We start from the raw sequence: 11185 nt of genomic DNA on the forward strand, positions 1-11185 counted from the left end.
TACCGACCCTTTAGTCCCGGTTCCAGAACCGGGACAAATGGGCCTTTTTCTACTAGTGTATACTTGTCAAGCTATCCAAACCTTCCAACTCCAAGCGCGTGAGAGAGGGCAACTGCCATAATGGTGGAAGAACATTGCAGTTCTTGCATCTTCTCAGCGTAAGTTCACTGAGATGTTCTAACAGTGTAGAGTTGTGCGTCCATGATGATAATTTAGCACCAGTATACTGAGATAACACTAAAACTTCAAGCCTTTTGTGGCCCATAAGGTCCATATGAATCGAATAATAATCGTTTCAAATTATGCTTGCTAGACATATTGCTTTGTTTAGCATTTTCTGGACAATGAACTTTTCTCAGCTCAGTCAAAATAAGAGCACCACCTAGATTCAAATCTTTCAGTTGATCAATTCCACGGACTGCATCACTATCAATGACATAACTTGTCAATGTCTACAGAGAACTCAGTTCACCAGTACCTTGTGGCATGCACTCCAAACTGATACACCCAATGAGGAAGATGTGACGAAGACTGCTCATGTATTTCATGCCTTCTGGTAATTTCTGAAGATTTCTACAACCATTAAGCTTCAATGTTTGCAAGCTATACAACATTGTAGTGGCTTCAGGAAGTGCAGATATATTAGAATCTTATATCTTATATTTACTAATTGGATACGAGCCTCCACGTTAATCCTTGAAACTGATTACAAATAACCGTTAGATCTTAATTGTGTGTCTAGGATTAAAGATGTATGGTTCTTTGATGTTTAGTAGCACGTAAATCCATCCAATCATCCTAAGAGTCCATATGTGTTACTGTAGAAACGTACATCTATCCAATCAGCCCAAGAGTCCATACGTGGTACTCTAGAAAGGAAACGTGGAAACAAAAATCATCTACCAAATTAAATAATTTTTCCTTCTGTCTCTAGGATTAAAGAGATACAGTTCCCTCATGTTTTGCATTACGTACAAGGGAGATCCAATCAACACAACAGTCCATACAATGTACATTAGGAAGGAATATGGAAACAAAAATCACCTAACAAACAAATTTTTTCCCCTGGATACGTACTGATGTTTTTTTCCATCAACATACTGATTAATTTATGCTTGCAGGCATGACATAGCTAACAATACATGTACCACGACAGCTAAAAAAAATCATGACTCAGCAAACATGCATTCAGCAAAAATATATTCACAAAGCAACGTTCATCATCTAGCTAGCTGAAAATCTGTGCGCACATCTATGTATAGGTACGTGGACCAAAATTTCTCATCCAAAAATCACCATGCATACAACCACAACGTATATATGGATGTACTATAACAATCCCGCCCATATATCACACTAAACTAAATATATACTCCAAAATTTGTTTGTCACGATGCACATAGTATTATCTGAAAATATAAAGAAATTGGTGTTGAGAAGTTATAAATCCATGTAAGAAATATAATTACTAAATACATCCTAGAATTCTTGAAAATTTATAATTCCAAAATCATGCAAGTGCATGAGAAACCCACAAAATGAAATGTCAGGGAATGTATTATAGTAAGTTTTTTTGTTTGTGGGAAGGCATAAGTTCCATATTAAGGAATAAGCTCCCAAAGATGTGAGAGCCCTTAACTAATAAAAAAATTGTAAAGTAATAGTAACCAAATTGTGAGATGTGAGTCCAAGTAAATGTAATATAATGGCATAGGTGTCTATTGGTTAAAGCTATATAACATGGGCTAGGATACGGGATAGCGGTCATCGCCTAAAAAATGCATCGTCATTGCTTTTCCTGATGGCTCGATTTGGATGTGAGAAAGGATCAATTTTGAAAAGTGTACCTTAAAATCCATATAAGCGGATATTCTTTAATTTACAGAGATTTTTAAACAAGAGAAGTGTGTGCTTCTAGAGAATTACTTGAGAACTTATAACTACCCATGAATTTTCCGAATGTTAATTGTACAATTTTAGGAAAATATAATTATGGCTTCGAGAAAAATACAGTCCAATAAAAAGAAAGGTCAGGTGAGAGTACCATAAATTTATTGAATTGTTGAAAGGACATAGAAGGCATGCATGAGTCAAAATCAAACTTCAAAAAGTTTAGAGATCTTCCAAACATTTTAAAAGTAAGAGGATAAGCTTTAGCAGAGCTTGCCCACACGAAAAAGCTTTAGCTGAGCTTTGTCCCATAGCGAGGTGTATGGCTCACCCGACATGTTGAACGTGTGAAAACTTCAATAAACTACTCGGGGAATGATTGTTGGTCGTGGTCACACATGTTTTTGTTGAAACATTTTAATCATACTTTTGCATGGAATAACCCTTGAAATGGAAAACCATAAAGAGAGAAATCACAGGCGGTATATTTCTAATAAATGTAAAAATGAAAAGACATTTTCGTATGTAATTCGTCATTGATAAAGTAGCGAATACAATATTTAATAGGCTATGAAAATAGACAATATTTCATGCATTTAATTTCAATAAGAATTATATAAACTAATACTTATAGAGACTTTCTATGTAGAATATTATAAACATTCAAAATAACTAGGTCGTGCAGGAGCACGGGTTAACGACTAGTTAGAACAATCTAGGTAGCAAAGATGCTTCAAGTTTGTCATATGTGTCTCGATTGAAAATATCCTCAACGCTCGCACGGACGTGAATTTTGACTTGGCCATACTAATAGACTTGACATCACGAGGAGTCGCATTCCGCCCAATAGGGAATAATATAGTGCGGGCCTGGGGAGCTAGAACTTCCTACATAGATGTAACAGTATGATTACTAAAATAATTAAGTGACAAATGTTGAACCTCATGATGTAATGGACTACCATATGTGCATCCTTCAAGAATTTCTTGGCGTGAAGAAAATTCTTGCACAATAGTGCAATCATTTCCGCTTAGAGATTCTGCAAGGTCATGCATGAGATCATGCATCTTGCAAGTAGTTGCACAATGGATGAGCCTGCCTAGAGAACGGGTGTGTGGATTCTTCTGAATTCTCACATCTTGGAGGAAATCCGTTCTCTAGGCAGGCACATTAGTTTGGTTTTTGATTGACTAGTTTGGAGACGCCAATAAAGACTTGTTAATCCAGCTATGGATTCTCCAAACTAGTAAATCAAAGTTTTGTTGGTGTCTTGTTTCTGATGCAATAAAGTCATTTTCCATCCATAGCTGGATTAGCAAGTCTTTATCCATTGGGCTATCCTTGGGGAAAATAGCACAAAAGGAAAAGCATATTTTTGCTCTCGGTGACAAGTGATCATAGCTTAGCTGTAGTGCAGGTACAGTCCCAGTGGTTGTCAGGATGCCATTCTTCCAGACATCACTACGCAGAACGGAAAACCACTGATTGTGATGCTTTGAACAAATTAAAGTTGCCATGGTCTTGATAGCAAGAGGCAATCCCTTACACTCGTGGACAATACTCTTAGCCAGTGAAATCAATTCCTCTTGCTTTTCCACTTCCCTTCCAAATGCGTTTTATGAAAAAGCTTGCATGACTGATCCTCATTCAGAACTGATATCCGATGTGAAGTAAGTGTGCCCATTATAGAGCAACTTGATCGATGCGGCTTATCACAATTATAGGACGCTTTGCTTATTATAAGAAATACGTCTGGCTTGTCCTTTGCAATAAAAGAATTGGGCCTCTTTGTTGCACCTTGCTACTTTGATTACTTGTTACTTGTTGTCAATTGTCTTGCTATCAAACTGTCTGTTACTACTACTTTACATCACTTGTAGAGAATACTTTGATAAAACTGCTTATCAATTCCTTCTGCTCCTCGTTGGGTTCGACACTCTTACTTATATATATCAAAAGGACTACGATTGATCTCCTATTCTTGTGGGTCATCACCTACCCCTGTGCACTCCGGATGCCTGGGGTTCTTGACCACCAGTGCCTGGGCCTCTTTGGTGTGCAACCCCTAGCCAGTCTGGGTGCCCGGAGTTGCCTGTGGGCAATAGCTCTTGCAGCTGCTCGACGAAATGAGCATACAGGCAAGAAGAGAGGAAAAAACAAGGCAACAAATTCCTTTCTTGTTTCCACTGAGCCAGTGATATGTCTCCAACATATCTATACTTTCGGGTTGTGTTTGTTGGGATCCGATGAATTGTGGATTTATGATCTGAATATTCATGAGAAATATTTGAGTATTTTCTGAACTTATTTATGCATGATTGTTATAGCTTTGTATTTCTCTTTGATCTATCCGTTTGGTTTGGCCAACTAGATTGATTTATCTTCGGTGGAAGAGATGCTTTGTGATGGGTTCGATATTACGGTGCTCTATCCCAGTGATATCCCAGTAATAGAAAGGGGCAAGACACGTATTTGTATTGTTGCCATTAAGAATAAAACGATGGGGTTTATTCATATTAGTTGAGTTTACTTTGTCTACATCAATTCATCTTGCTTAAGGCGTTACTCTGTTTCATACTTAATAGGATAGATGCAAGCTGGACAGCAGTCGATGGGTGCAGTAATAGTAGTAGATGCAGGTAGCAGTCTACCACTACTAGCGAAAAGCCTAGAAGTAGCGCGAGTGGCCACGCTACTGATACGACGCTACAACTAACGATTAACACCGACGCGCTACTGCTAAACCTAGGGTGGCGGGAATAGTCAGTCAATTTTAGTAGCAGCGTTGTTCGACCGAGCCACGCTACTGCTAAGTTTGTAGCAGTAGCGCCTGTCTGGAGCCCGCGCTACTGCTAGTTAGCAGTACCGCTTCTTCCTGACCTGCGCTGGCTGTTAAGATTCTGTGTATAAGGTTTTCCCTAGTAGTGTACACCCAAAAATAATGAGGTTAGTTGGAACAACATTTTTTTTACCCACACCTCAAGAAATGTAATTTCATCATGAAAATTTGCATGCATGTAGAAAAAACACCAATGTTTCTTGGATTTAGCAGTGCATCTGGGATCACTGGAGCTCGCGATCACATACTCCATGTCCTAGGTTACATCCCTAGTGTAGCCATAACAGTACTTGGGTACACACTCACCCTGGAGAACACATTGGTTTTACAGTACTGAAATGTTCAGGTTTGACGGTACTAGTGGTTAGTAGTGGAAGCAGTAGACAACTACCAATTTCAGCACATACTTAGTATATATCGTGTAGTGCCGATCTAATCAGGCAGATTATGTTGTGTTCACATAATCAGATCTGCTTTACAGTACTGAAATGTTCAGGTTTGACTGGGAACTCCAACATGCTCAGCTATTTGGTCAGCTAAAGAAAATTTGAGTCACTGAATATTCATTTTCATGCAAGTAAGCGTGCCTTCTCGAAGACTGAGTAAACATGCACTGACAAATTTCAGTCTATATTGATAATGACAGATTTCAGACTACTATCACAAACTAGTCAATGAATTATTTCAGACAGCAATAGCGATTGCTTCAAGACTGAGTAATATGCAGTAACAGAAGTTCATTCCAAAATGACCGTCTTTCTTAGACTGACTAATATCACTAAATAGTCACTGAATTATTTCTGAACACGTCGTTCCTTCTCGCCACAATCTTAATGCTGTCGGCTAACAAAGGGCAACGACAACAAGTCGCACCACACAACTGAATAAGCTCTGCCTGAAAACAAGCAACATGTCACGAGTTGATCTTAAATAACAACGATAATTGGACATCCTTACGGCCTTTTTGATACAAATATTCTGTAGCTGTTATACATACAATGTATCATATGCAATGTATACAACATACATCACACCATCTTCACCTAAAGATGACCCTATTTTGCTACAATCAGGCCCTGATCACTACTTCCAGCTCTGTGTATGGTCCTCACCGGTCATGTTACTGTCGAAGATAAGATAAATGATCTCAGGGAATGAATGAATATAAAAGATTTTTTTGTAAGCAGCAGAGGAGATCATGTAATCACGTAGATGTTGTATTTATAAAATCTCCTCCTCCGTTCTACGAGGACGTACAACAGACTTGAATGGGAACCAAAGCAAATTCCAGTCACTGAGTTCTGTCATACAGTATAACAGGAATTACTTGAAGACTGGGTGATCCATAAGGCCATGACCATAATTTGATAATGAACTATGTAAATGGCAGTGCCTAACAGTTGTGTCGTAGACCGGCATGGTCCAATACGTACTTAGCAGTCAAGGGTCACGTACTAGCAAGTATAAACTTCACTGAACTTGATTTGTAAAGGAATCAACTTTCCCGTTACTGTTGCAGTGCATGTACAACTAATGTGAATCATTTGGACGTCATAGCAGATACCTGGAGACAAAAACACAAGCACTCTTTACATAGGTACAGGTTTTGACATCTACAACGAGACCAAATAGATTATTTGGATCGATGGAACTATATATAATGATTAATAACTGAGGTTGAGTTATAAATTTTGGAAGGTGACATAATAACCAGGTAAAGAGAAGAGGGTGTGTATATACCTCATTGGCACACATAGCTCCACGAGGCACAGGCACACACAGGACAGGAGGCACATGCACATGTATCCCAATGAAGACATTCTAAGCATTCAGTGCATGGGATCAACCAATCTATCTGTCTCGAATTGCACTGATCTGCCAACTGATCTACGTGGAATTGCTTCAATCAAATTCCAGTAAGCACCTCCTACCGAGAAGGCCTCCTCCAGGTTGTGGCAGTCCCTGATAGTTAGTTCCTCAAGGGCTGGGAGCTGCTGCAGGAGTCCCTCCGGTAGCGACTCTACCCATGGGCACCGCACCATTTCCAGCTTCTTGAGCATAGTGGCTCCATACTTTCCATCTGGAAACATCATTAAGGCATTGCACTGTATCACACTTAATGTTGTCAATCTTTTTGCATTCCCAAGATTTTTTGGCATGGACACCAGCTTGGCACAACATGCGATGTGCAAATATTCAAGATTTGCGGGCAACATTGGTACCTCCACTAAATTCACACAGTTTTCAATTCCAAGATACTGGAGTCGAGGAGGCAAAGCATTTTCATCATCACATATTCTTGATGGAAGTGAACCAGTAAAGTTGGAACAGTAAGACATTTTTAGACTTCGGATACGCTTCAATTGTCTCAGTTCTGCCGCTGGCCATTGTACTATGCTATAGTTGTCTGAAATCCATATACATTCAACGAAACGGAAATGGTTCCATATATTCCATTGTATTTGGGAAATTACAGAGGAGAAAAGACTGCCCCAACCTACAATATCCAACTTCTTAAAGAATCTGCAACATGTTCTGTTCAGCATCTCTTCAAATAAATTTACATCTTCATTCCGACCATCGAGTCGAAGTCGCACGTCAGAGTCACCAAGGCTCGAAAAATGAAGTCTAGTAGGTCCCAGCATACATTCAGGCGTCAGCCATATTTCGCCTGTGCAGTGAAGGTTAGACTGCATAGGTAGATGCATCAGATGGTAAAGAGGAATGTTTGAGAACACCAACTGTATATCTTCAAGCAAAGGGAGCATCATGGGAATTCTTCTTAGCATTGGGCATCTGAAAATATCTAGCTTCTTGAGCCGAGGAAATGATACATTCACTGCTTGTCCAGCCACCTCCAGGTGCCATCTCTCTAGGTTACGCATGTCATTACATTTCATAGTGTCCAGCTTAGGAAATAAGGGTGGTGGAGAAGCACAGGATTTGCCATTGTCTATGCCATCATTCCCAACACATATACTTCTCAAGCTATGCAAACCATCCAAACTCAAGTACCTGAGGGAGGGCAGATGCCATATTGGTGGGAGATCCTTGCAATATTTGCAGCTTTTCAGACGAAGTTCACTGAGATGTTCTAACAGTTTAGATTTGTGCATCCATGATGAAAATTTATCACCGGTGTAATTAGACAATTGTAAAACTTCAAGTCTATTGTGAGGACGAAGGGCCTCTAATATTCCTTCTGCATTAGTATCTACATTACATCCAATTTGTGTCCTATAAGAAGGTTCACATTTCCAATTGAGTGATAAACATTTCAAATTATGCTTGGCGAACATATTGCCTTGTTTAGCATTATTTGCACTATGCACTTTTCTTAGCTCAATCAAAGAAAGAGCACCACAAAGATTCAAATCTTTCAATTGATCAATGCCACGACCCGCATCACTATCAATGACATAATTCGTCAATGTTTGTAGAGAAGTCAACTGACCAATACCTTGTGGCATACGCTCCAAACGATGACATCCAAGGAGGAAGATGTGCCGAAGACTTCTCATAGATCTCATGCCTTCTGGCAATTTCTTTAGGTATTCACAACTATTGAGCTTCAATGTTTGCAAGCTGTACAACATGGTAATGGCTTCAGGCAGCGCAGATACATAAGAATCAGAACAATCTAGGTAGCGAAGATGCTTCAAATTCGTCAAATATGGCCTGATATAGCATGTTTTCAATGCTCGTAAGGATATGAATTTTGACTTGCCCATACCCCCCCTTCGAACTAATATTGTGCGGGGCCGGGGAGCAAGAATTTTCTGCATGGTCGCAATAGTATGGTCATGCACATAATCAAGTGACAGATGTCGAACTTCGTGTTGTAATGAATTGACATATGTGGACTCTTGTGGAATTTGTTGACATGAAGATTCTTGCAGAATAGAGCAATCATTTCCACTTACGGAGTCAGCAAGATCATGCATGAGATCATGCATCTTGTAAGTGGTTGGCCTATAGATGAACTCATTATATTCATCTCGAAATCCGGAGAGCAGATTATTTTGAATATCGCCATCTTGAATGAAACATCTCCAAACTAGTAGATCAAAAATTTGTTGGCCTCTTGTTTCTGATGGAACAAAATCATTTGCCATCCATAGGTGGATTAACATGTCTTTATCCATGATGCTACCCTTGGGGAAAATAGCACAAAAGGAAAAGCATATTTTTTCTTCTGATTTCAAGTGATCATAGCTCAGTTGTAGCGCAGGTACAATCCTAGTTGTGAGAATATCATTTTTCCAGACATCACTATCCAGAACAGAAAACCACTGACTGTGATCCTTCAAATAAAGTAACGTTGCGATGGTCTTGATAGCAAGAGGCAACCCCTTACACTTGTGTACAATACTCTTAGCCACTGAAATAATTTCTTCTGTCTTTTCCACTGCCCTTCCAAATGCATTCGTATGAAAAAGCTCCCATGATTGATCCTCTTTTAAAAGTGATATATGATGTGTAGGAAGTGTGCCCATAATAGAAGCAACTTGCTCGCTACGGCATGTCACAATTATAGCACTACCGGGGCCGGCATCTGAGCACAACAATGATAGCATGTCTTTCCACTTTTGTCCATCTTCATTCCAAACATCATCAAGCACTAGGAGGTACATTTTCTTGCCCAACACTTCATGAAGTTTCTTCTGCAGTGCCTCCATTTCGGTCAAGTCACACTTGTTCATCGTGGCTACTTGTATTATAGATTGGATTATTTCTTCGATAACAAATTTGTTAGAGACACAAACCCATATGACCAACTCAAAATGATGCATAACTCGTTGGTCATTGTGCACAAGTTGAGCAAGTGTGGTTTTACCAATCCCCCCCATACCTACTATGGGGAGCACCATAATAGTATTATCTTCATTATCGTTATTGATGTTAGAGTGCTCGAGCAATATCTTCACCACTAGTTCCTTCTCATCTTCTTTGCCAACAATCTCTGAGTTATCAACATGAGAGTTTGTTCGCGGATGAATAACGGTTGGTGCCGCAGTATTTTGTAGGAAGTGGAAAGTGTTCATCTCCGCGACCAGTTCATCTATGATTTTAAGGGCATCCTTCATCTTCCCACTCATTGAAAGACGGAAAACAATCGGACTATTGACACTGAAATAACTCAACACCTGAAACGGAAAGATATAAATTGAAATAAAAAGGCTTATGTTTCCAAATTAAAACCCTAAGCTGAAAATAGAACCAAACAACAGAAATAGAATTGTCAAGTAGTCCTATTAAGGGTTTTTGTTACCGCTCGAGGTATTCAGTACAGTGGGGTTACCGTGTTTCCCTCTACCATACGAGAAACAAACAAGCTGACCCAAAAGAATCTTTTGTTTTTGAGATGTTGAATTTGCACGCATAGTTAGCTAACCTGGAAACTTTAACATAACATCCAAGTAACGATGGTTGCAGATGTGCCCCTCCTAAGCATGCAACACAAAGGTCTTGTGTTCGACTCCCCATGACAGGCGCAAAGAACTAACCAGTGCGACACAAGCGATTTTGTAACTAATATGAGCATAACTCATATTTGTACCTCGCCCAGATAAATTTGAAGTTGAATTTCGTTGGAAAATTTTGAAAGGTAGTCGCTCGGTATTTTTGGGTAACCGTGCCCCCTCCCATCCGCCTAAATTTTTGGGATTCGCTACCCAAAACCTTGATCCCATTTCAACCTCAAACTCTATTTAAAATACAATAGCGTCACGCCAATTCAATTTAAACTACCAAATAGATTCTCAACTAAAATTGAAGGGCTTCCGTTTCCAAAGCCAGTCGGTCGGGAAGAAGGTAGGACAAACCTTGCGTGCGGTTGAGTGGCTGCGGATCTGGGCAGCACGGCGGCGCAGCACCTCGTAGCGGAAGGCATCAAGGACGTCATCGGCTTGGTAAGCCGCGGTCTTGAGGTCCTTGATCCACTGGCGGATGGCAGGGTTGGTGCGACTCTTGTCTTCAGCGTCGAGCAGGATGCACTGGACGGCAGCAAGGTGGCGCTCCAGCTTCCGGCGGGCCTTGTCCAGCCCCCACGCCCTCAGCAGCTCGCGCACCATCGCATCGCCAGCCTTGGCCGCAACGCTGCCCAACAGCGGTATCAGCAGGGGAACCATGTCGCGCCGGTGGGTGGCCCAAATTAGTTGGTGCTCCCGGTGTGCAGGTGAACCAGCGTTGAGAAAAATTAGCTCATGACTGGAGAGGCAGCTGTCATGTCGCCATTGGAGGGTTGCTAGCCAGCCTAGCCTAGGTATGTACGTCCAGCATGTTAGAAACATGCTAGGGCGTCCACTACGAGGCTAGCATGCCAACGCGGAAGGCGAGTCTCCATTGTTTCCTCCGCGCGGATCCATACAAAGCCGACCGGGTTTTCATTTGTAAGCTGGTTGTCGTTTGGCCCAATGCCATGGCTTCACGTAATCTCGAATCTCCATCTCCCCG

At 40.6% G+C, this 11185-nt stretch overlaps 1 protein-coding gene and 1 pseudogene across 1 annotated transcript; both read right to left on the reverse strand.

The window, feature by feature from the left end:
- The window catches only part of LOC119284460, a 25554-nt pseudogene extending 19406 nt beyond the window's left edge, over positions 1–6148 (reverse strand).
- Positions 6149–6558: 410 nt separating this feature from the next.
- LOC119284462 (putative disease resistance protein RGA4) lies at positions 6559–10860 on the reverse strand. The gene is made up of 4 exons (XM_037563568.1): positions 10555–10860; positions 9568–9876; positions 8613–9006; positions 6559–6809 (listed from the first exon to the last, which is right to left on the reverse strand). Exons 1-4 carry the CDS (start codon positions 10858–10860, stop codon positions 6559–6561), a joined length of 1260 nt encoding a protein of 419 aa, XP_037419465.1.
- Between the last annotated feature and the right edge of the window lie 325 nt (positions 10861–11185).

Source organism: Triticum dicoccoides, chromosome 4A (genome assembly GCF_002162155.2).
Source record: "Triticum dicoccoides isolate Atlit2015 ecotype Zavitan chromosome 4A, WEW_v2.0, whole genome shotgun sequence".
NCBI classification, from domain to species: Eukaryota; Viridiplantae; Streptophyta; class Magnoliopsida; order Poales; family Poaceae; genus Triticum; species Triticum dicoccoides.